A 27,438-nucleotide genomic window follows, 5' to 3' on the forward strand; every position below is an offset into this window, starting at 1 on the left:
GAGGGGTTGAGTTGTTTGGGGGGGCAAGAGCCGAGTGACGGGTGGAAGGAAAAGGGGGCCTTAAGAAGGTTTGGGGGGGAACTATGGAGGAGGAGGGCCCTGCGAAGAGGATGGGGCGGGGTCTAAGAGAGGAGGGCCTTGGAGAGGGCTGGAGGGAGGGACCAGAAGACCTAGAGGGTTTTATGGGGAGAGATGGGAGGTTTGGGGACTGGATTCGGAGGCAGCCAGAGGTGTCGAGAGGAGACCGGAGCCAAGTGGTATTTGGAAGAAATAGAGGGTTAGGTCTGTGAAAGGTGTTTGGGGGGAGTGGACTTGAAAAGTGGCCCCTCAAAATATTGGGGCAAAGCGGTATGAGAAATTGAAGTGGGGCAGGGTCTAGGTTTAGATGAGTAAATATGGCACGTGCTCCAAGAAGGTTGGTTATAAAAGACAGAGAATGGAGCGTTTTAGATGTTAGAGAAAACACTGCACTGGGAGGTTATGGAGGGGTGGAAATGGAGTCTATGTGTATATCTACATATATATATATATCTATATATATATATATATAGATATATATATATATATAGATAGCCTGATTATTGGGGAGGAGAAAGTTCATTGTTTGTGATGTTTGAAAAGTTCTCAGGGGAGCCCTTATTTGGTGGGGAGATTTCGAAAATCATACAAAATTTGGTTGTTTGACGTATGGTATTGGAGTACCAAGAGTGAGGAAATTGACCCTTAGAAACTTTTTTGGCTGAAGATGAGGAATAGTATCAGTCTCTACCGTTTTTTTTTTTTTTCTGTATTTGGGTCATAAAATAGGAGAAGTAACTCAGACTTGTCAAAAACAATTCCTATTACTCTATGTAATTGGCCTTGCTTCAGAACCACTATCTTTAAGAATAGTTGATTCATATTTTGTCTTATAGTTAATGTTCATGTTTTCTTTCATGTTACATTTTAAGCTTAAATTTTTTAACAACCTGTACACACTTCTTTGCACAGTAGAAGTTTACACTATTTGAATAAATAAATGGCCAGAATCTGAATGTTGCAAAGTAAAAACTTTAATACATGTACACTTTTGTCCTTTTGCCTTCTCTTTTCAAGGCCAATACCTTATTTACTCTCCAGTCAAATCACAATTTACTTTCCTGTTTTACTTTTCCTGTTCCACAGGGACAGTCTTAACTCCCTAGTGTCATAATATTTGGAAGACCCAAGATAATATTTCCCTTAATAATAATACTAGCTGACTTTTAAGTATTTTTTGTTTTTATCTCATTTGATACACATAACCACCCTTTAAGGTAGGTGCTATTATCCCTATTTACAGATGATTAAAGAATGCCTTTAAGGTTAAGTCACTTATCTTGCCACCTAATTAATGTGAGTCTGGAGTGCGATTTGAATCCAGGTTTTACTAAGTCCAAGGCTGCTGTAGATGCTATGACAATCTCATAGAATTTGTTTTGCATATCTCTACTGTACTTGTGTTTTTGGACGTTTTTTTGTTGTGTTTTTTTTGCATTATAGTCATCTGTGTATATGTCACATATCTGTAGATCATAAATTCCATGAAGAGCTTATAAACTTCGCATCTCCCAGCAGACACTTGATAAATGTTTATTGGATTAGATTGTCAGACCTCAGTAGTAACAGGAATACAGTGTTTTTGTTGAAGTGAATTTGTACTTGTATGCATCTCTATTCCATATATGTGCCTATACATTTTTTTTTGCAATCCAATTGAAGCACAAGCAATAAAATTTACATATATTTAAAGCATATAAACTTTCAGCTGAAGATTGGAGCTTTGAAAAATCTTGTGATTCATTGCCTTGTGAAAAAGAAAAAAAGGTATATTTGACTGGTTAGCTCATTTCCATTAAGAGCACCATGTTGAAAATAAGGCCAAGGTCTGAGGTTCAATATTCTGGTAGCTCATTTAGCTTTTTTTTGAGGACTATAGTCTCTTCCCCTTACCTTAGGTCAACCTTTTTGAGCACACTTTGGTCACAGAGGGTTTTGAGTAAGAGAGCATGGATGAACTGGAATGCAATGTAGAGCCTATCTGTTATTGATTTATTCTTTTGTTCATTCAGCAAACATGTATTGTGTACCTACTTTGTGAAAGTCACTATGCTAGCTAGACACCGAGGATACAAAGATGAAGAAGATGGGGTTCTGGTTCAAGAAGCTGTGTGTGTGTGTGTGTGTGTGTGTGTGTGTGTACATACACAGATATAGATATCTACACACAGATAGGCAGATCTATCTCTGTATAATAGGAGGCAGTGCTCAGTTTTATATAATACTTTCAAATAATATAGAATGTGTTGATAAAAAGTGCTATGAGAATTCAGAGCTCAGAAAAATCCCTTCAGCTATCTCGAGGGGAGATGAGAAGATGGCCATGGAGGTGACATTTGAGTTAGAACTTGAAGGATAAGGTGGGTATTTAATAGGTAGGATTGGGGAGAAGGAGGTTCCAAGTGTAGGGAACAGAATGAACAAAGGCAAAAGTTACAAAATAGAATATGTAGGAAGAAAGGATGGAGTTGGACTCATTCAGAACATTGGAGAAGAGCTGAGTGAGCTAAGGTTGGGGGTAGCTGGAATAATCCAGGGAGGTGGTAGTAGCCTCAGGTGCAATGGGATGGGGCATTGAAGAAAAATTAGGGGGCAGTGGAAGCATAAGGAAAGAAGAGAAGAAAATTTTGAAAAGCTATTCATACATGTTTCATCTGTTGTGTAACAGAGTTAAAGTTGTAGTGATTACATTATTTTCCAAATAAACACACAAAATGCAAGTTATAACCCATCAGTGGTCAAGTCTGCTGACAGGTCTTAACAAGCAAGTATTGGCAGGAAAGCCTGTCGTGCATTGTGGGGAAGTTCAGGATGTATGGGCAGGAACATGTGCATGTAATGACTTACTTACAATATGATACAATATGATAATGTGAGGCAATATTGTGTCATCAGAATTTCAGTGCAGGAAAAACCCAATAGATTTACAATACATTATTAAATTCAGCATGTATCATTAAAAAATACATATATGTTTTTGAAATGACACAATTTTTTAAAAAAATCGTTAAAGGACTAAAGAAAGTAGATTTCCAGGGAGGCACTGGGTAAATTTTTTTTTTTTAAGGGAGTGGTAGGCCTGATAGGTTTGGGAATCTCTGGTTTAAATCTTTGCTCTGACATCACATGTGTCCATGGTCGAGTCTCTTAACCTCTGTGAACCTCAGTTTACTCTGTAAAATGGGAATAATATCTGTATTACCCACTTCACAATGTTGTGAACCTTAAATCTGTACTTTTAAGCAAATCAACAGGCATCTATTTTAAAGCACCAGTTGTATGCTAAGTACTGGACAAGTCATCATCTTCTTGAGCTCCTCAAGTGGCTTATATTTTTAAAATTTTCAAAATGTAGTTTCCCTCGTATTATCCATTATTCCCTAATTTCATTAGTGTCTTGGTAAAAATTTTTAGAGGATTGTGTGGGAAGGGGAAGCACTGGAAGAGAGGTACTCAAGGTACATTTCAGACTATTTCAAGTAGAAATAGAAAAGCTACTTTAGTTACTGAGGTAGTAGATGGCATTGCCCAAGGTTGATAACTTCAAGCTTTCTGGCCATATTTCTGAAACAAGAGCCATAGAAGAAAACACATTTATTAGGAATAAACAATATCTAAATGGGTATTAGAATCCTATTTCTGAAATAAGAGCCATAGAAGAAAACACATTTATTAGGAATAAACAATATCTAAATGGCTATTAGAATCCTAAATGTCTTCTTTCATGTCCACCTGTGTAAATGTTTGCTATTTGAACTATTCAATGTAGATTCCTGAGTGATGAACTTTAGTGAAGTATAATATTTTGCCTTCAGCAAATATTTATTGCTTGTTTTGCAAAAAATTGTGCTACAATTAATCCAATATAAGAATGGGTTCCTATATTTAGGTGTTTTATATGGCAGTACAGTGAATAGGACTTTTTTAACCTTTCTTTTGGAATAAGGTGCCATCCTCCAAGACTTGAACCCAGAAGTACCATATGCTTTTCCAAGATATTTGCAATTTTACCTCCTCTCATATTTTGTGTAGATAGTGATAGAGTTGGCCTAAAGTGAGTTCTGTGGGGGATTGGGGTGGGGAAGTAGAGAATGCAGTTTTTCATAGACTGTGTATTTAAGTACAGAAATAATATATACTTATGATGCTTTTGCTTCTTTTTCTTAAAGGTTTGATCTTTAATAAACTCAGTGCTGATTAGGTAAGTCTCCAGCGTATGTTACTGTCTTAGGTGAGAGTTATGCATCAAAGGCCTGGAGCATGAGCAGATTTGTCTACCTTTGTCCAGGAACAGGAAAATTTTGGATTCCTAATCTCAGAGCTTGGCAGTAAGACAAGCAAAAGAGAAAGACTTCAGGGATAAGCACTTGACATACCCAAAGAAAAATCTAATTGGAACCAGAATCTACTTGGGTACATATATCAGGCTGTGATTATTTGACAAATAACTCTTCCCTATGATTGAATCCTGGTCAAGTATTTTCACCCCCAAAATTTCATGAAGGGCTAGATTTGTGCACCAATCATAACCTAGGTATTTGTGCTATAGGTAGTGATTGCTTTTCTTCTACCTCTGTCCGGTTACCAAACATTTCTTTCTTTTTTTCAAATGCTTTATTAACTTCGGATTTACATCATTCATTTCCACCAGATTTTGAGTTACAAATTTTCTCCCCGTTTTTCCCCTGCCCACCCCCCAAAAATAGCAGTCCCACAGGATATCCCCTCCTCCAATCTGCCCTCTCCCATATTTTCTCCCATACCCCTTTCGACTTTTCCAGTGGATCTCTATGCCCCAGTGCCTGCATATCTTATTTCCCAATTACATGTAAAGTAATGTTGATAATAGTATATATATACACATACACACACACACACATATATATACACACACACACGTATTTGAATATTTGATTTTAAAACTTTGAATTCCAGATTCATTCCCTTCCTCCCTTGTCACCCACCCTTACTGGGAAGATAAGCAGTTGAGTATAGGATGTACATGTGTGGCTAATGCAAAACAATAACATAGTAGATATATTGTAAAAGACTGACTATATTTCCCTCCCTCCTATCCCACCTTCCACTTGTTCTATTCTCTACTTTGATCCTGTCCCTTTTCAAAGGTGGGTGCTTCCATCTTTCTTCCCCCCAGCTTGCCCTCCCTTCTATCATCCCTCCTCTCATCACCTTCCCCCCCTACTCTCCTGTAGAGTGAGATACCCTATTTAGTGTGTATTTCATTCCCTCCTCAAGCCAAATTCAATGGGAATAAGGTTGACCCATTGCCCCTTTTGCCTTCCTATTCTTCCCCTCCAGTGTAACCCATTTCCCCTTGCCTCTTCTGGATGAGATAGTTTACCCCATTCTGTCTCTCCCCATCTCCTCTCATTATATTCCTCTCTCACCTCTTAATTTCACCTTTTAAGTATCATCCCTTCCTGTTAAATTGGTCCTATGCCCTCTATCTATATATACCTGTAAACATATATACACACATTCACATTCACATATGTATTCATATGCTCCCATATACCCTCATATATAGACATATACACACACACATACATCTCTATTTCCTTCAACTACTGAGAAAAGATTCATAAGTTACAATTACTGTTTTTCCATGTAGGAATGTTAATAGTTCAACTTTGATAAGTTCTTTGTGATTTCTTTTCCCTGTTTACCTTCTCATGCTTCTCTTGCTTCTTGTATCTGAATGTCAGATTTTCTGTTCAACTCTGGTTTTTTCAGCAAGAATGCTTGAAAGTCCTCTATTCCACTGAATTACCATATTTTCCCCTGAAACATGATACTCAGTTTTGCTGGGTAAGTGATTCTTGGTTTTAATCCCAGCTCCTTTGCCCCCCGGAAATACCATATTCCAAGCCTTCGGTCCCTCATTGTAGAAGCTGCCAGATCCTGGGTTATCCTGATTGTGTTTCCACAATATTCAAATTATTTCTTCCTGGCTGCTTGTAATACTCTCTCCTTAATCTGGAAATTCCGGAACCTGGCTATAATATTCCTAGGAGTTTTCTTTTTGGAATCTTTTTCAGGAGGTGATCGGTAGATTCTTTCAACCTCTATTTTGCCCTCTGATTCTAAAACATCAGGGCAGTTTTCTTTGAGAACTTCCTGGAGGATGATCTTTGATCATGGCTTTCAGGTAGTCCAACAATTTTAATTTATCTCTCCTGGATCTATTTTCCAGGTCAGTGGTTTTTCCCATGAGATATTTCACAATGCTTTCTATTCTTTCATTTGTTTGGATCTGTTTAACAGCATCTTGATTTCTCATAAAGTCATTAGCTTCCATTTGCTCCAGTCTAATTCTGAAGCCATAATTCTCCTTATTGACCTTTTGAGATTCTTTTTCTGTCTGGCAAATTTGGCTTTTTAAGGCATTCTTCTCCTCATTGCCTTTTTGAGCCTCTTTTGCCATTTGAGTCAGTCAGTTTTTTAAAGTGTTATTTTCCTCAGTCAGGCTGTTGACTCTCATTTCATAATTTTCTTGCATAGTTCTCATTTCTCTTCCCAATTTTTCCTCCACTTCTCCTATCTGCTTCTTAAGGTCCTCTATGGCCTGTAACCAGCTCTTATTTTCCTTTGAAGCTTTTGGTGCAGGAGTTCTAACTTCACTGTCTTCCTCCTGTTCCATGCTTTGCTCCTTTTTGTCCCCAAAATAGGAGTGTAATGTTGGAATCTTCTGTCTGCTTTGTTTCCTTTGCCTGGTCATGTTTCCTCCCAGTCACTTGACCCCTGGGCTTTTTGCCACAGTAGGACTCTGCCACCAGACAAGGGAGCTTTGGTCCCAAACGCTGGGGTTTTCTCAGTTGCCAGAGGTATTAGATGGGTATCCTCTATGAGGTCTCCACACACTCTGGCAAGCTGGACACACACCCGAGAATCTACACCCCAGACTGCAATCCAGATCCAAGCAGGCTAAAGCAAGAGCGATTACCCCTCAGACTGGTGCTTGGTCCCCCTACACTCTGCAGGCCAGGAGCTGAAGCTGCCACAGGGTGCAGGCTGGCTGTGCTAGTGCCTCAGTGGCTTCTCGCCCCGGGGACAAAAGCCACATACTCCCACTTACTCGTCCCAAAGTCCAGACTGCACTGACCTCTCACTTTGTCCTTTGCATCTGTGTGTTGATAAATCTGGAAAAGGCCACAGCTGCTGGTGATCTGGAGTCCCTCAGCCCAGGCTGGTCAGGCCTGCCCTGGGGCTAAAGCCTTGGCGTGGGGGTTGGGCTCCCAGAGTGCTGCTCTGGATTCCTGCTGGCCTGCAGGGCTGTCCTCAGTGGGAGGTTGTAATGTAATGCCAAAAGAAGGCAACTTCCCAGGTTCAAAATACCAGCATAGGTGCTCTCTATTTTATTTAGTGACAAACCAAGAACAGAGAAGATCAAAACATGACATCATTCCAAATACAGCATTTACTAAGTGTGATTAAATAATCTCCAAGTACTACCCCACCCCAGGATCTTCCAATCATTCAATCAATTACAAAGTCTCTGTTCTAAATACTTCTCCACCCCTAGGCTATACCTTAATTAAGTCCACCACAAAGCCCCTCTTCTCAAATGGAGATTAGTTTTCAAACATAAGGTCAAAAGTTCCCCACCCCTGGATCACAATTGAATCTACCCCAGAGTTACATCAAGTTTAAACACAGCACTTAATACCCAAATGGAGCTCTTTTCTTCATCTTGACACGAGGCAAGTTCTCAGCAATCTTAGTTCCTGGGGAGACAAGGCTTAGCAAGGCCATAAGATACATTGCCAGTCCCTTCATGAATTCATCCTCTGTCTGTAGAACAGTCCTAGAACCCCTGAACACATTAGCAAAGCCCTCTCCCAGGATTTCTGTAAACATACAACAAGAAAATCCTTCTTCAGGGCTTCTGAACCAACAGAAAGGCTCCCAGACCCCTGCAACAATAGCACTGTCCCTCACCAGTGGACAGTATTCACTCTGTCTGCAGGACAGTCTCCAGACCCCTGCAACAACAGTACTGTCCCTCACCAGTGGACAGTATTCACTCTCTGTCTGCAGGACAGTCTCAGGGCTTCTTAGCGAACAGCCAGGTTCCAGGACTTCTTCAACAAAAGGACAGTCTTTCACCAGTGGACAAATCTGGCAAAACAACATCAAAACAGACAGACAAAGTACCAGCAAAACAGCCATGTCTCCTCAGTCCTTGGCAGCTCAGGGGGCAGGTCTCAAAAGTCCAAGGCAATTCAAAGCAGCCACCAGCAATTCTCTTAGTCTCTCTCTCTCCATGAGGTGCTGCTTCCAAAAAGATCTTCCGCCTCTCTCTAGTGTCTCTCCAAATCTACATCACCAGCTCCTCCCAGCTCAGGACTTTCTTTTCACATCAAAAAGTCCATCCCACAGGTGGGATTAACAAGCTCTGGGTTTTAATACAATCAATTTGAAAACCAAGCCCAATACAGGGGAATCTCCACATTCCATTACTATCACAGTAGCTAAATGCTAGGGAGACTAAGAAAAGCTTTGCCCTCCCCCCAAATTACCAAAACCCCAAACTCAGTTCTTGCCTTAGTTCTAGGAAGTAAGAAAGGGAAGAGAGCATGATAGCAATCTAGATTTTTAGTTCTTTGTAATGGGATAAAGGGATCAGGCCTTTTCTTTTTTTTTTTCTTTTTGGAGGGGGGAAGGTAGGGCAATTGGGGTTAAGTGACTTGCCCAAGGTCCCATGGCTAGTTTTGTGTTGTGTTTGAGGCTGGATTTGAACCCTGGTCCTCCTGTCTCCAGGGCCAGTGCTCTATTTACTGCACCACCTAGTCACCCCCAAGGGATCAGGCTTTCTCTATTTGGTTTTGGAGGTTAGAATTAGGATAAGTGGGTGGAAGTTATAGGAAGAAGATTTTGGTTTAATATAAGGAAAATTTTTCCCAACAAAAAAAGGTAATGGACTCCCTTGGTTATAATGAGTTCCCTTCCTTGGAGGTCTTTATGTAGAAGGTTTGTGATTTTTTTTTTTAAATTGTGAGTTTTATAGACAGTTTGTGATTTTGGTAGTGTTCAGATTAGATGATTCTGAGGTTCCTTCCAAATCTACATCTTATGATTCTATGATCAAAATGTGAAGGTGTGTTATGCCCTAGACTAAAGTGCAAGCAAGCTGAACTTTGTGAAATAGTTGCTATCTTCAATTAAACAATTGTTTTAAGGAGAGTACACACAACTTTTATACTGCTTGAACTGTTAATTTGGGTTTAAAAATGGATAAAATGCAATATAAATGTTTGGAATGCTGCTTTTATATTAATTTTAGATGTTACTTTGAAGATTATGTACCCTTTTAACTTTATAGTTTTGGGAAAAGTGGGTTCAGTTTTGAATATATTAAGTTTGAGATGATTCTGAGTCTTGCAGATAAATAATGTCCAACAGATACAGCACTTGGAGGTAAGGAGAAAGATTAAGGTTGTGTTGTGGAGTCACCTTCATGGAGAGGATATATTGTAGGGAGATTGACGATCTTTCATGGTCCTATTAGAATCTAATCAGCATGTGTTTTTCAACTATTAAATTTTTTTTTTTTTAAAGTGTGGTCGCTCATACCAATCCCTTAACATTGCTGTGGATTATGTAGTGTTCTGGAATCAGTACAGTTAGAAATTATCTGGGACAAATTTTGTTAATTTCTGCATGAGTTGAATATCTTTCCTTTGTTTTGAACTTTCCATTGAACATCTCCTATGACATGATTACATTAGAGTACTCTAGGAATCTATTCCTGACCCTGTTCTGTTTCACATTTTTATCAATGACTTTGATAAAGGTATGCCTTTATGATGGCATTCTTATCAAATTTTGAATATGACACAGAGCTAGTAGAGATAGCTAATATGCAAATTGATTTTTACTCAACTAACCTAACTTCCCAGTGTCTCAATTAAGATGATGTACTCACCTTCAGCTACAAACTTCACCTCAGGTACAAACCGGAATAGTCATGTCCTTGTTCTTATTATCTCACAAAAGTATTCCATTTTCATGTTCGTGAATTCTAGAATTCCTTTACTTGAATATAATCTTTTATCATCATATCATTCTCTGTCTTATTACCCCCTAACTCTGTTCTTTGTCCTCACTTTGACTTCCATTTCTTCTTCCTGGGCCATTACTCCCACTTCCCTTGCACTTACTCCTTGCCTATCCTGATCCTTTAGTGAATTAGTTCAAATGTGCATTATCTGCTATACTTGAATTACTTATCCTCCTGTTCTTTCACTGATCTTGTTTTGCCAAGGTAGGAAAATTGTACAAAGTCAGCAATTCAATTTAGTGAACATTCAGTAAATACCTATTATGTGCCAGACACTGTGCTGAGGGCTAGGGATGCAAAAAGAGGCAAAAGACAGTGCCTACCCTCAAATAGCTTATAATCTAAAAGGGGAGACAACATGGAAACAAATATGTACAAAGAAAACTATATCCAGGATAAATAAGAAATAACTAACAGAAAGGCACTGGAATTAAGAGGTTTTGGGGAAGGCTTCCTGTAAGGGATGGGATTTTAGTTGGGACTTAAAGGAAGCCAGGGAAGTCAGTAGTTGGAGTAAAGGAGGGAGAGAAGAATGTCTACCTGAAGTTGTTGAAACATATATGTCCCCACCCTCCACACTTATGTAAGTACCACCATCCCCATCCTTTTCTCTACTTTGTGTACTACCAAATGAAGTTCGAGAAAATCTTATGAAACTGTTGATTGGCTGATCCTCCCTGCATCAATCTTTCCATGTATCCTTCTCCCAACCCATTCAGCAGAGGAGGTCTCTTCATAATTAACTGAAAAAATTGAGGCTATTTACATTCCTCTTCTTCCTTTCTCTAAAACTCACAGCTTTCTCTTCTTATCTCCTCCACCTTAACTTGAAGACATAGCCCTTATCCTTTCCAAGACAAACCCTTCTACATGTATCTTTATCAATTCCCATCCTCTCCAGCAGATTTCCTCTATTATCATACCCACTTTCACTAATGTTCAGTATTCCCTTATCTATTGACTCCTTTCTGCCTATAAGCATGCTTCACCCATCCTTAAAAATCTTCATTTGATCCAACCATTCTTGTTGTGTTCTATATGTCTCTTTACTTTTCTTGGCTAAACTCCTTGAGAAGGCCATCTGTTAGGTAGGTACCTCCGCTCTTGCTTCTCATTCAATTTTAAACTCTTGTGGTCTGGTTTCCAGACTCATCATTCAACTGAAGCTATCCTTTCCAAAGTTACCATTGATCTTTGAATTGCCAGATCTAATGCCCTCCCCCCCCCCTTTTCCCCTGGGATTTTAATTTTTTATTATAATCTTGACAAACATTAGGATACTCGAATGTTTTCACCTTCAGTGAAAATAAAAAGCATTATTTATGAAACTGAACTTATTTCATACAGCTTGTTTTTAAAATGTGTTTGTATTTACACAAACACATATGTATATATGACAAATTCAGTGCAATAGTTTTGAAACTGTCCAATTTGTCTGTTTCCTTCAATTTGCTATGTTCTTTGCATAAAGGATGATTTATTGACTCTCTTTCCTTTTTAGAGCCATCTTTTATCATTAACTTTCCTCTCCTAAAACTCACCACAATGAAAACCCCTTTCTCAAATAAGTAAACCAAGCAAAACATGAACATATTGGCTATGTCTAAAAAAAAGAAAAGTGGGACTTGTTGCCTGAATATGAAGAACAAAGCAGGACAAGTTATATGACCAGGTTTTTGGATTCTCTGTATGAGTAGGAGAATGATTATGTATACATATAGGAGAGTTAGTAGAACTGGATTTTTTGAAGAAGATAATTAAATTTTGTCATAATGTATTAGTACAGATACAGACCTCACTTTTTTCCCTAATCTGGTTTGGAGGAAGATCGATGCAGCCTATGACATACACTTAAGCGCCAAAGACCTAGCTTAATCTATAGACATGGTGCCTCTGATACTGGTGCTGGGAGGTAAAGAGAAGCTTTGTGGAACTTAGTGACATGGGATGGAAAAATGGGATGGTGGAAAGGGTTTTGAATCTGACAATATAGTGGTTATTTCCAAGTTTGATCGGAAAGACCAGGATTCAGATATGACCTCAGATACTTACTAGCTGTGTGACCTTGGGCAAGTCACTTTCTCTCTGCCTAAAACTGGGTGTTGCCTCAGACAACTGAGACCTGGGAAAGACCTTAGCTTACAAAGGCCAAGGTCTCCTACTGCATCCAGGGCCATCTCCAGTTGTCTTGATCTATATGTAGCAACTGGACCCAGATGACTCAGGAGGAAAGAGTGAGGCTGGTGGCTTTGCACAGCCCTGCTTCACTTAAATTCAATTCACTTGCAAGTCATAACATCACCTCCCTGATGTCATAGTTTTCTTCCAGAATGAAGGACAATCAATAGTAGCCTAAAACTGGAAAAGGAAATGGAAAAACCCCTCCAGTAACTTTGCTAAGAAAACACCATGGATTAATTTATCCGTGAGGTTAGGAAGAGTGAGATACAACTGAACAATAACAGTAGGGGATAGGAGAATAGATTTCAGGTACTGTGGCAGAGTTCATTTGATCGTGGTCACAAAACTGGATGTGGGGTAGATGGGAATGGAAGGGTATGAGAAATGAGGTGAAACTATGATTGACCTTTCCTGAAATAGTGTTCGGGGAACAACATTCACCAGTCAGGTTTATGGGTCCCCAGACTTGAAAGAGAGAGGCTAAATGCGAATGACCCATGTGTGTTGGTATCCCTTTAAGCTATATACAAGCCATTTTTTCAGGTTTGTGTTCTGTTTACAATTTTCTCACTTTTAATGAGTTCATTTTATCTTGATGTTGTTTCTTAATATATTTGAATGTATAGAAGCTGTAAAGCTAAGCACGAACAGCTTTCCAGAGGACTGCTGCTGTGAACAGCAGCAATCAAGGTTCTGATTATACAGTATAGTGAACTCTATTTATTTAGTAACAAACTGAGACAAAACATTCACAGAAATCAAAAGTACAGCGTTCACAATATTATGTTATAACAAGTTATCACTAAAGTGGCCACATAGTTTTCACCAAAGTGGTCACCTAGTTTTAAACAAAGTACATTCATTTAGTAAATCAGTCATTTAGTACTTCCTTAATTCAGTCATTCTTAAGGAGGCTTGTTTCTTTCTTGCCCACAAAGTACAAAGGTCAAAGTTCTTCACCCCTAGGCTACAGTAAATCATGATCTTCTCAGTTTGCATTAAATGCCCAAGGAGAGGTCTTTCCATCTTGACTGGAGGCAGGCTTTCAGCTTCCATGGTTCCTCTTCCTTGGTCCCTGCTCCTGCCTGAATCTACACTATTGTCACCTGGGTTCAAAGGCAGGCAGCTCCCAGTTCTTTGTCCAGCTCCATGTCCAGTTCTTCATCCATTCTTCATCCAATTCCTTGTCCAGTTCCCGTTCCATATTGAAGCTCACAGTGTCCAGTTCACCTCAGGTCCTTCACAATTTCTGTTTCTGGGAAGACAAAGCTTAGCAGAGCCAAAACAACATTCAATACACATTGCCGGCACCATCATCAATATTTGCCCGTGAAATCAACCCACAAACAAGGTCCAAGAGGTCAACAAATCATCAACATAGAAATCAACACAGACCCACAAACAAGGTCTGAGAACTCAATACAAATCATCAGTACAGTTCCAGGACCTTCAAATCCCTCCTCCAGGACTTTTGTAAACAAAAAACCAGAAAATCCTCTTTCAGGGCTTCCATTAAGGTCCCAGGGCTTCTGTACAGAGTATCACAAACAAACATCAACCTAGAGAACAGGCAAACATGGAATGCCACAAGTTTTCTCCTTGTCCACTATAAGAGTTCCCTTCTCAGTTCTGCTGTCTCCACTCTGGGCATCTCCTTATATATGGTCATTAGGTCCTCTCCTTCCTCTTGCAGGAGTTTAAGTTCTGGGGTTCACAAGTTGTGGGATTCACAAGTTCTGGATCTTAATACTTGATACAATCATGAACTGAAACAAGGTGTTAACTACTTCTGTATTAATTAAATAGCTGAAACAAGGTGTTAACTACTTCTTTGCTTGCCATTACAGAAGCTTATTTACTTTTAGAAAAAAAATATAACTTTTTCCTCAAGGATCAACTTTTTGAAAAATGAGGTTTTTTTTGGGTAAACTTAAACATCTCAACAAATACAAATAGCAAGCCCCCCTAAATAAAACATAATATAGCCTTACAATTAAAATGGTTATTTTGGATATTTTGATGGTGTCTTCATCTCCTTTATGTTGATACTTGGAACAGTGAAGAATTGAATCCAGTCAAACTTTGACATGATTTTTCACCTGATGGGCAGGGTGGGGTGGGATTGCAATGGTGAAAGGAGAAAGCTTGTCCATAGGGCTGTTGTCAACCTCCAGGTTCTGTTTAAGAAAGACAAACAATTAGGTTGTATGCATGTTTTTATTTCTAAGCAGGCATGCATGCATGTGAAGCTACAGCTGGAACTGAACTCACTTTGGGGTTAGGCTGCACAGATTATAAAACAAGAAAGGACCCCTGACTCAGGATGTCTGTGCAATTTTAATCCCAGTTTTGTGGTTGCTGACACAGCAGGATGATTTTGGGTTCACTCAGAGAATTACAAAGGATCTCTTGTATGTAAAGCTTAAGGGATGCTCATTCTGCTTACTGATTGGCTTATTCTGATTCCCAGTTCAGTCCAGCCTCCTCTGGATAGTAAGGGAACTCAAGTAAATAAAAGTGGTTAGTAAAGTTATTAACTATTCCGTTTTCACACTGTATACCTTCTAAATCTCTTGAAATTGAATATTGAGTGCCATTGGGGCATGCATGGCATTTCGTTGGTTATCTGTTACTTGTTTTAAATTGGATTTTTATTATCTTTTGTTTTTTATAAACAACATGTTCCATTGTGTCCCTTTCCCATCCTTTCCAGATATTCTTTGTTATCCATTATAATAACTAAAAAGAGGAAAAGATTCAATAAAATTAATAAATATATTGGAAAAGTCTCTTCTGCAGTGTTATACACCTGTAGGTCCCCCACTCCTGGTAATTTCACAGCATGCATTTGTGATTGTTTTTCTTTCCATTTACAAGCTATCATTTCCAAATTTTTAATTTATTTTAGTTTTCAACATTCATTTCCACAAGATTTTGAGTTACAATTTTTTTCTCCCTGTCTTTCCTCTACCCCTACCTCAAAATAGCAAGCCTACTGAATATCCCTCTCCCTGATCTGTTCTCTCTTATATCTTCCCTCTTCACCCACCTAACTTTCTAGTAGGGCAAGATGGGTTTCTATATCCCAGTACCTATATGTCTTATTTTCCAGTTGCATGTAAAAAACCAATTTTTAAACGTTTGTTTTTAAAACTTTTGAGTTCCAGATATTTTTCCCTTCTTTCCTTCTCACCCGTCCCCACTGGGAAAATAAGCAATTCAATACAGATTGTACATGTGTAGTTACATATATATATATAAACATATATATTTATATACACATACATCCTCCTTGTAATGGGAATGTAAATTTAAAGATCTTCCCAGCCCCTAGGCTAAAGTGCACCTGGAGCCTGGGGTGGGAGGCTTGTTTTTCAGTAGATACTTCTTGATTTTCTTGATTGGCCAGTGAGTCAATAAGGTTGTTACATTCTCTGAGCCAGGAGAAGGCTATATAAGCCTTGATGTGTAGCTTTGTTTTGGGGCTCACTTTGAGAAGTGTTCTGTGATTTGGTCTGGATTCTGGGAAGCTGTTGTCCAGAGTCCCCCCCCCCCGGCTTTGAAAAACACAGATGTTGAAACACAGATGTTGATTTGGTATGGATGTAATGGTTGGACAATTTGGAAAGCTGTCTCCTTGATCTGTTTCTGTCTTGATAATTCTGCCTGTATACTTTGAAGTTCAGGGTGCTGACCTTTTTCCCCTGAATGAGGTAAACGATATATGTTTGACTGATTAAAGTAAGCTTGTTAACCCATTTTGAGTTGCTTTCCTTTATCAAAGCAGATCCAAGAACCTGTGTGAGCAGCCACCCTAGGGATGCCAGGGTGCTTGCTGCTACACTCCTATACATACATGTATTCCCTTCAGCTGTCCTCATACTGAGAAATGTCTTATGAGTTCCAATTGTCTTTTTTCTATGTAGGAATATAAATAGTCCTACTTTAATAAGTTCCTTATGATTTCTTTTTCCTGTTTACCCTCTCGTGCTTCTCTTGCATCTTGTATTTGAAAGTTAGATTTTCTGTTCAGCTCAGTTTTTTCCATCAAGAATGCTTGAAAGTCCTCTGTTTCATTGAATGACCATATTTTTACCTGTAGCATTATGCTCAGTTTTGCAGGGTATATTCTTGGTTTTAGTCTTAGCTCCTTTGACCTCTGGAATATCATTCCAAGCCCTTTGATCCTAATGGAGAAGCTGCTAGGTCTTGTGTTATCCTGATTGTGTTTCCACAATACTCAAATGGTTTCTTCTTGACTGCTTGCAGTATTTTCTCCTTGACTTGGGAACTCTGGAACTTGGCTATAATATTCCTTAGGAGTTTTCTTTTTGGGACCTTTTTCAAGAGGTGAGAGGTGAATTCTTTCAATTTCTACTTTGCCCTCTGGTTCTAGAATATCAAGGCAATTTTGCTTGATGATTTCTTGAAAGATGGTGTCTAGACTTTTTTTGATCATGGCTTTCAGGTAGACCGGTAATTTTTAAATTATCTTTTCTGGATCTATTTTCCAGGTCAGTGGCTTTTCCAGTGAGATATTTTACATTGCCTACTATTTTTTCATTTGTTTGGATCTATTTTATAGTATCTTGATTTCTCATAAAGTCATTAGCTTCCAGTTGCTCCAGTCTAATTTGGAATGAGTTATTCTCTTCAGTGACTTTTTGAAATTCATTTTACATCTGGCAAATTCAGCTTTTTAAAGCATTATTTTAATTGGCTTTTTGGGCCTCTTTTGTCATTTGAGTTAGTCTATTTTTTAAGGTGTTATTTTCTTCAGTGTATTTTTGGGTCTCCTTTAGCAGGCTTTTGACTCAATTTTCATGATTTTCTTGCATCATTCTCATTTCTCTTCCCAATTTTTCCTCCATTTCTCTTACTTGATTTTCAGAATCATTCTTGAGCCTCTTCCACGGCTTGTACTCAATTGATATTTTTCTTGGAGCCTTTTGATAACAGGAGTTCTGACTTTGATGTCTTCCACTCCATGCCTTGATCCTTTTTGCCCCCCAAAAGGATTCTATCCTCTGTTTGTGCTTCTGTTGCTTGCTCATATTAGCAGCCAATTACTTGACTTTTGAGCTCTTTGCCACAGCAGAATTCTACTCCCAGAATAGAGAGAGCTATATCCCAAATTGCTGGAGTTTTCGCAGCTGCTGGAGCTATTAGATGGGTGCCCTCTCTATGATCCCCACATGTTCTGGCGCACTGATCACACACCCAAGCACCACCACCCAAGACCGTGATCTGGATCCAGACAGGTGTAGCAGCAAGCACCCCAAGCGTGCTCAGGGTGGCTGCTCACCCAGGTTCTTGGCTCTGCTTTGTTAAAGGAAAGCAACTCAAAATGGGTTAACAAGCTTACTTTAATCAGTCAGACATATATCGTTTACCTTGTTCAGGAGAAAAGGTCAGCACCCCGAACTTCAAAGTATACAGGCATAATTATCAAGACAGAGACATCAAGTAGACAGATATCCAAACTGTCCAACCATTACATCCATACCCAGTCAACATCTGGGTTTTTCAAAGCGGGGGTGGGGGGGAGGGCGGGGCTTTGGACAACGGCTTTTCAGAATACAGATCAAATCACAGAACACTTCTCAAAGTGAGCCCCCAAAACAAAGCCTCACATCAGGGCTTTTATAGCCTTCTCCTGGCTCAGAGAATGTAACAACCTTATTGACCCACTGGCCAATCAAAAAGTATTTACTGAAAAACAAGCCTCCCACCCCAGGCTCCAGGTGCACTTTAGCCTAGGGGCAGGGAAGATCTTCCAAATTTGCATTCCCATTACAGCAGGTCAAAGCAAAAGTGATTTCCCCTGAATGGTCGCTTGGTCCCCCCACAGTCTGCAGGCCAGGAGCACTGGAAGCAGCCACATGGCAGCGGCTGCAGCCATCATGCCTTCTCTATTGCTTGGGGGGCAGCAGCCAGAGTGCACTCCCCTTGTTCCCAACAAAGTTCCACACTGACCTTTTACTCTGTCTTTGGCCATTTGTGGATTGAGAAGTCTGGAAACCACTAAAGCTGCTGGTGATTTCCTGTGGTGAGATCTGCTCCAGCAGCTGTTGCTGGTCGGGGCCCCCTTGGGCTAAAACCGGGGTTCACTCAGGACTGATGCTTGATCTATTAGAGGAGTCAAATGATACGGCCTTATTATTAGAAGCGGTAGTGTTATTGATTTGATTACAAAGCAGGAGGTAAAGTGGAATTGTAGTTACCTGGACAGTGACAGGGAGTTTGACTTGGAGGCTGACAGGTGGTCTGGAACTGGCATATTTAGATGTAGTGGGCCAGGTAATTGCAGTGTGGCAGTCCCAAAAATGAGTAGAGAACTTCTGTAAATGGGACCGTGGATTCTGGAGATGGAGTGTGGAGGGTCATAGTTCAGATGAGGAGAAGCAGGGTGGAGGACAAGGATAGTATGTGAAGCTTCTACCTTCTCAGGTTTAATTGGTTTTGTACTGCATTTATAAATTTAAGTAATATCGTTATATTGGCTCAGCTCAATGATGAATAGTCACTTTCTCAAATTATGTTTTTGTTTATTACTATAATAATCGCTAGCATCTACATAGTGCCTACTTTATAGTCAGGCACTTTGTCCACTTTACTAATATTACTTTTCATCCTTAAAACAACCCTGAGAGGTAACTGCTATTATTATTCCCATTTTACAATTGAGGAAACAGAGACAGAGGTTAAGTGACTTGCCCAGGATCACACAACTTAAGTGTTTGAGGTCAAATTTGAATTCCAGTCTTTCTGACTCCAGGCCCAGTGTTCACCATTTGTTACTCAGTTTTAGTAACAAATGTCCTACTCTTCATGGCCACATTTGGAGTTTTCTCAGCAAAGATGCTTGAGTGATTTGCCATTTCCTTCTTCCAGTTCCTTTTACTGAGAAGAAACTTAGGCAAACATGGTTAAGTGACTGGCCCAGGGTGACACAGCTAATAAGTGTCTGAGGTGGGGTTTGAACTTGGTTCTTTACTCCAGGTCTCACACTCTTTCTACTGTGCCACCTAGCTACCACCTTCTACATCTATGTAAAATTTTAAAGAGAATAATCTACACATGCTTCCTTGATGAAAATTTGAGAAAAACAGGTTGACTTTTGGAAATGATATCACACAACCTATCACATTTTAAGTCACAATTTGCACCCATTTATAATATCCCAGTGTAGTAGTATAGCCATTCTCCAGGCAGTGAGCATCTATTTTGATACTACTTTGCTATTCCAGAAGTGCTGCTGTGAATATTTTGGTACATATATCTTTGTTTATCTCTTGATGCTTGCTAGTTTGAATTTAGCTTTGTTATTTATCAGTGAAATTCTAGTTTTTCTTGATCTAGCTGTAGTAGGGTAAATGTTTAGACAGGTCTTTCACTTGGAAAGACCAGTTTTAATTGGAATTCTCTCATTCTACATTGTGTATATTTTCTATAGATGATATGGTTGGAGTTTTAAAAATTCCTAAATTTTTTCTTTCCAGAGAAAATCAAGCCATTTATATTTAACATTGCTATTTTTAAGTTTGATTTTTCATATTTTGTATTTTTTCAGTATTCATGTTGGCAGGGGAATGTAGATATTTGCTCCTTACAATGTTTATTGCTAAACCATGCTTAATGCTAAATACCATTCCTAAATATTAGGTTATTAAATCTCAGAATGGAGGTTTTCTTTTGGAACTACAGGTATTTTGTCTACTTCTCTTTTAATCATTCCTGCCTTTTGGTGTTTTGTGCTTATTTTTGAGAGGACTTAATAATTGATAAAATTTTCTTGGTAATTGAGAATTAGTGATTGAGTTGATAAAGTTTTCTTTCATACTCCTTTCCCCCCCCCCCCCCCCCCCCCCAATATTGTAATTGAAAGCTTCACAGGAATTAAATCAGACTTTATTCAGATTGTAGGAAATCTCTTTAGCAGGGATAAAACAGCTGTCAGATACCTAATAAGAGTAAACACAGCTTGTATGATAATGACAGTCATGGCCACAGAGAAGAGATGAGGAAAAGTATCTTCTTCCACTCCTTAGAGCAGTGAGAGACTTGGTACAAAATATTGTATATATTGTTGGGAGCAGTTGCTATTTGATATGGTCACAATTATAGCATTTAAAGCTGGAAGTCACCTTTGAGTCTAATAGCTTGATTTTGGGGGGTATTTATTTAGTATTTAATTTTTGCCCAGTCACATGTAAAAACAATTTTTAACATTTGTTTTTAAAACTTTGAGTTCTAAATTTTCTTCCTTTCTCCCTTTCCACCCACCCTTATTGAGAAGGGAAGCAGTTCCATATAGGTTATATATGTTGTAATTATGCAAAACATATCCATAATAGTCAAGTTGTGAAAGAAAACGTAGACAAAAAACCCCCCCAGAAAAATAAAGTGGAGAAAAAAACCCCAAAGTTGTTTCAGTCTGTATTCAGACACCATCAATTCTTTCTCTGAGGATGGATAGCATTTTTCATCTTAAACCCTTCAGAGTTGTCATGGATTGTTGTATTGCTGAGAATAGCTAAGTCATTCACAGCTGATCATCTTACAGTATTTGTGTTATCTTGTACCCATTACATTTAGCTTTTTATCAACCATGTAAGTCTTTCCAAGTTTTTCTGAGAGCATCTTGCTCATCATTTCTTATAGTACAATAATATTCTATCATAATTTCATATCACAAATTATTCAGCCATTCCCCAATTAAGGTGTGTCCCCTTAATTTCTCCTTCTTTACCCCTAGAAAAGAGCTGGGATATATCTTCATTGAAAAAACTACAAATGTGGCTAGTAAGAGGAGGACAAGACTAAAACAATTGAATTGGTACAGTGGATAGATCACTGGACCTGGAGTCAGAAAGACTAGAATTCAAATTTGACCACACTTAAGTAGTGTCACCCTGGGCAAGTCACTTAAACTCTATCTGCCTTTGTTTCCTTAACTGTAAAATTGGTGTGTGTGTAAGGAAGGTTCTTTATCAGCTCAATCACTAATTCTCTCAATTATCAAGCAATTTTTATCAGTTATTAAGAAGCTCTCTCAAAAATAATGACGAAACACTGAAAGGCAGGAATGATAAAATGAAAAGCACACAAAATACTTGTAGTCCCAAAAGAAATATACACATAGATAGATATTTTTGTACATATAGGTCCTTTTCCTTCTCATTTTTTTTTTACTCTTTTTGGGATGCAGACCTACCAGTGGTATTGTTGTCAAAGGGTATGCATGGTTTTATATAGCCTTTTAGACATAATTCCAAATTGCTCTATAGAGTGATTCAGTTCATAACTCTGACAGCAGTACATTAATGTATCATTTTCCCATATTCCCTTCAACAGTTGTCATTTACCTTTTCTGTCCTATTATCTAATCTAATAGGTATGAGATAGTACCTCAGAATTGTTTTAACTTGCATTTCTCCAATCAGTAGTGAGTTAGAATATTTTTTCATATAGCTATAGATAGCTTTAATTATTTCATCTGAAAACTGATTATATCGTTTGGTCATTTATCAATTGGGAAATGGCTCTTATTTTTTATAAATTTGTCACAGTTCTCTATATGTTAGAGAATGAGGCCTTTATGAGAGAAACTTGCTTCAAAAGTTTGTTTCACAGTTAATATTGCCTACTATATTTCCTCCATCCTGTTCTTCCTAACCCCGTTTATTCTATTCTCTCTCCTCTTTCACCCTGTCCCTCCTCAAAAGTGTTTTGCTTCTGATTACCCCTTCCTCCAGTCTGCTCTTCCTTCTATCGTTCTTATCCCTTTTTTTCTTATCCCCTTTCCTTTCTATTTTCCTTCAGGATAAGATAGATTTCTATATTCCATTGCCTGTGTATCTTATTTCCCAGTTACCTGTAAAAACAATTTTTAACATTCGTTTTTAAAACTTGAGTTCCTCCCTCCTCACCCACTCTCATTGAGAAGGTAAGCAATTCGATTTAGGTTATACATGCATAGTCATGCAAAAACACTTCCATAATAGTTATGGTGGGGCAGCTAGGTGGCACAGTGAATAGAGCACCAGCACTGGAGTCAGGAGGACCTGAGTTTAAATCCGGCCTCAGACGCTTAACACTTAATAGGCCTGTGACCTTGGGCAAGTCACTTAACCCCAATTGCCCTGCCTTCCCCCGTCCAAAAAAAAAATTCTCAAAAATTCTCATAATAGTCATGTTGTGAAAGACTAACTATATTTCCTTTCATCCTATCCTGTCCCCAACCCCCGTTTATTCTGTTCTTTCCTTTGACCCTATCCCTCCTCAAAAATATTTGCTTCTGGTTGCCCCCTCCCCAATCTGCCCTCCATTCTGTCATCACCACCACCACTCCTTTTCCCCTTCCCACCTACTTCCCTGTAGGGTAAGATAGATTTCCATACCCAATTGAGTGTGCATGTTATTTTCTCCTTAATAACTTCATTTTTTAAATGTGGAAAACTGAGTTCTAGAGTGACCCAAGGTCTCACCGAAAAATTGCAGAGCCTTGACTTATATTCAGCCCTTCTGACTCCAAATCTAGTACCCTGTTCACTGCACCATACTCCCTCTGTGTCACTTGGTTTGTTTGTTTTTTCCCCAATTTCTTTGTTTGCTATTATAAAGGAAATTTTATTGTGATGATGGGTGTGAGATAAATCCAGAAATCACTGATGTAAAACCAAAAAAACATTAATAAAACTTAAATCTTTTAAAAATAAGGAGAATTGCTGAGAATACTGAAAGATACACCTAACTTGTGTGATTTATTTGCTATTTTGATGAAGAGGGCTGGTTGTCTGGTGACCTCTATAAAAGGCCTGTATTTCTGTGCAAATGCAAAGAGACCTAGGAGATGGGGGGAAAAACACAGGCAAGCAAGGCAGGGAAGAAGGAAAACAGAGAAGAAGAGATGGGAAAATGTCAAATATTAGGCATGACATTTAGAAATAGCAGAAATTTGATAATGGAGGTGACAATGACCAGACAGATATTGCAACTTTTTTTTTTTACATACTTCAGAAGTTTGTAAAGTTGTGGGACACGGTCACTTCTTCTATATGTTAGCAAAATAACTAATTTGATCAGCATAGTACTCCTAGTTCTAGGCTCTTCTGTGTGTGAATGTGTATATCTGGATATTTATTTAGTTGGTTATCATCTATAAGATGATTTCCTTCTTTAAAAAAATACTGAGCTTAGCAATAAGGTTATTGACTTAATTAGCTGTCCTCCATCTTCTTTACCACTCCTCAGTATTGAATTATTTTACTGTGAATTACCCCTGTGTATTAATATTGTGACCCTTGAGAAGAACCTGATATAGTGGAAAGAAAGCTAGACTTGGAGTCAGGAATAACCTGCATCTGTATTCTGTTTCCATTCCTTACCAGCTGTATAATCATGGGTGAGTAACTTCACCTTTCTCTGAACCTTAGTTTCCCCATTTGTAATAAAAGGCACAATAGTGTCTTTTGTACCTACTTACCAGGGTTGTTGTGTGGCTCAAAAGAAATAATGTGTAAAGTGTTTTGCATACTTTAAGGTGCTCTATAAATACATGAGTAGCTTCATTGAAGGCATTTCTTCTGACTGTCCATTTTTTAAACTTGAAATTTATTATTTATTTTAATGTTCATTTAAAAAAATTTTGACTTCTGAATTCTCTACCTCCCTTCTAACCTTTTCCCCACTCATTGGGAAGGCAAGAAATATGATATCAATTATACTTATGAAATCATGCAAAACATTTCCATATTAGCCATATTACTAAAAAAAGACAAACACAAAGTGAGGAAAATGTGTTTGTCTGTATTCAGACTCATCGATTCTTTCTCTGGAGATGGATAGCATTTTTTGTAAATAAGACCTTAGGAGTTGTCTTGGATCATTATATGGATCGGAGTAGCTCAGTTTTTCACAGTAAACCATTGTGCAATGTATGTGCATTGTTCTTGTGGCTCTCCTTAACTCAGCATCAGTTCATAGAAGCCTTCCTTTCTGAAACCGCGCTTCTCGTCACTTCTTATAGCACGATAATATTCTATCACAAGCATGTGCCACAACTTGTTTAACCATTTTTCAATTGAGGGGCATCCCCCTCAGTTTCCAATTCTTTGCCAACATAAAAAGAACTATAAATGTTTTTGTAATATAGGTTCTTTTCCTTTTTATTTGATTTCTTTGGGATATAGACCTAAAGGTATTGCTGGGAGAAGAGGATGTGTACAGAGTTTTATAGTCCTTTGGGCCTATAAATTAAATTTTTAAATTTAAATGTCAAAATTACTCTGCAGAATGGTTGGATCAGTTTACAACTCCACCAACAGTGCAGTAGTGTCTCTGTTTTTCCACATACCTTCCAACATTTGTTATTTTGCTTTTGTCATATTAACCAATATGATAGGTGTTTTAACCAGCATTTCTCTAATCAGTAATGACTATTTTTTCATATGACTTTAGATAACTTTGATTTCTTCTTCTGGAAGCTGCCTGTTCATATTCTTTGACCATTTATCAATTGGGGAATGGCCCTTAGTTTCATAAACTTGACTTAATTCCATATATATTTGAAAAATGAAGCCTTTATTAGAGAAACTTGTTATAAAAAATTTCCCCCCAATTTCCTGCTTTCCTTCTAATCTTGGCTGCATTGGTTTTGTTTGTGCAAAAACTTTCAAATTTAATGTGATAAAAATTATCTGTTTTATATTCTGTAACACTCAAACTTTTGTTTGGTCATAAATTCTTCTCTTATCCATAGATCTGACAGGTCTAACTTACTTGTGTTATTACTTTATTTACTTACTATATTACCGTTCCTACGCATTGTAGATGACAGAAAGATTAGTGACACCCATTTCTATCCTCATGAACTTTACACTGTATTAATAATAAAAAAGATACACCAAAGTAAGAGTGTTATGTGATGTCTGAGGAGGCAAAGATAATTTCAATTTTGAGCTATTGAGAATAATTAAGGAAGTGATTTTGCATTGAGTTTTGAAGGATAGATAGAATATAATAGACTTCAGATGTAGGAAAAACTATAAGTCAAGATATAGAATTAGGTGAGTGAGGAATGGTGAATAATCCAGTTTGACTGGAACAAATGTGGAAGGGTGAGTAGAGTGGGATAAAGTTAGAATAGTAAAGTGGAAGGCTTTGGATGTAGTTATTGGCATGCTAACATTTGATAATTTACACAGCTTTTTTATACATTAGTTTGATTTCATTATTTTATCCCAAATGTTGGGATCAACCCTCCTTGTCCTGAAAAACTTCTGTGTTCTTTCACAGGCTTTTCATGTAATAATCTACTTAGTATGTAGATCTTACCCTGGGCTTATTTATATTTCATTTCTATCAGTGCTCTAAATGTTTATCTGTCATTGTGTTATATACATGTAAACATATTAATCTCATGTTCAGTGTAAAGGGATCTTTTGATTATTTGTCATTTTGGATTAGCTTTGTTTCTGGACTATCCTCAGAATGCGAGTAATTGAACCTACTTGTAAGTTTATAACTTTTGGCTAAAAATAGATATTTTTCAAATTTAGCACAGTGGTGTGAACTGCATTTCTTGTTTTAAATTTTTATTAAGTTCTTTTTGGCTGTTCTTATTTAACATCACAAAATTTTTTATTAATAAGAATATTGTGGTAATAAAAAAATTTAAATTTAGACATTTTTATTTGCCTATGGCTAGTTTTCTTTGTAGGAGAGAACAGCCCAGCTTTTCTAGAGAGTGAAAAGGAAATGTAATTGAAAAAAATTAATGTTGGTGATAGGCTAGCATAGGCCAGGTGGTGGCAGCTTTTACCCCTGTTGGGAACCAGATGTTTGATGTGTAATTGGTAGGAAGAATATCCCATGGGAGGGTTTTTGTGGGCTTCATGATATCCTTGCCGGGAGGCCTATATAATGGTTCTGTGACTAAAACCTCTGGGACAGATGGTAGCTCAAGTGGGAATTTTTTGTTTGTTTGTTTAGAGTAATTAGGACTTAAACTCATGAAGAAATATTCTCTTTGATGTATAAGATTAGTTTTATTAGCATTATTGTTTTTAGGAACAGCTAATGTTATTAGTTTATTGTATAAATTTTCTACAAGGGCTATGAGGTCTTATATATTTCATGACTAAATTTAAAGGTTATATTAATGCTGATTCTATTAAATTTTTTTCTTTCTTTTTGGAGGACGATTGGGGTTAAGTGACTTGCCCAAGGTCACACGGCTAGTTTTTGTGTTAAGTGTCTGAGGCCCTATCTGAACCCAGGTCCTCCTGACTTCAGGGCCGGTGCTCTATTGATCCTATTAATTTTGATATTTGATTCAAGCATGTTACTTATGTAACATGAGTAACATGTTTGAAATAGGCAGTGTAATTTAAACTCTTAGGAAAGATTGTGTTGTACCTAAAGCAGCATTGGATTAATTCAAAGTAATAAAAGGTGTATCTGTCTATTGCATTTTAAAGTTGATGAAGTGCATCATAAGAAGGAATTTGAAGACTTCATATGTCCCTTGTTTCTTCATCTGTAAAATACACCTAAATATAGTTATAGTAGTCCTAAACCTAGCATCATGTTGGAAGAACTAAGCATTTTTAAGGTGCTTTGCAAACTAGAAAGCACTATTGAAAACTCTTAAGTTGTCATGAAAAAAATTTTTAAGGCATTTCTAAATGTTCTAAAATGTTTTGGGTGATAGCAACATTATTGGAATAAATGTGTTGATTACCAGGGTGTCTTCTTTGAAGAATAACAGTTATTTGAACCTAGAAATTCTAGCACATAAGTTTAAAAAATCAATTTCATTGCTTTATTACCAAACCTAGTACATAGATACACTGATAGATATATTCATATGCATAAGAGAGTACACACTCAAATACTTGTATAAATAGGAACATAGTTGGGCACATGTGGAGGTTTTCTTTATTGCAAAATAAAGAGATCTTTTGAATCAAAGATTGACCTGGTTTAGTTTGAAACTGTAACTCTTCAACTGTTAGCCTTTAGGTGTATCTTTATTTTCACTGATTGATTCTTTAATGGTTTATTAACTTGTATTGTGATCTTGCTCTCTATCC

General features: G+C 37.9%; 1 protein-coding gene across 3 annotated transcripts in view; it reads left to right on the top strand.

Annotated features, from left to right (window-relative positions):
- The window catches only part of TRIM33 (tripartite motif containing 33), a 172,519-nt gene that overhangs the window by 1,047 nt on the left and 144,034 nt on the right, over positions 1-27,438 (top strand). Inside the window, exon 1 of one of the 3 annotated variants that reach the window (XM_069090304.1) lies at positions 170-282. The exons of the other annotated variants lie outside the window; for them this stretch is intronic. Within the exon in view, the coding sequence (XP_068946405.1) occupies positions 183-282 (100 nt within the window). The 5' untranslated portion in view covers positions 170-182. Of the gene's footprint in view, positions 1-169; positions 283-27,438 lie in introns of those variants that run through there. 3 annotated transcript variants of the gene reach the window in all.

This window comes from Petaurus breviceps, unplaced genomic scaffold (assembly GCF_028583685.1).
Source record: "Petaurus breviceps papuanus isolate PSGF00001 unplaced genomic scaffold, PetGlider_PUasm1.0 186, whole genome shotgun sequence".
Classification (NCBI taxonomy): Eukaryota; Metazoa; Chordata; class Mammalia; order Diprotodontia; family Petauridae; genus Petaurus; species Petaurus breviceps.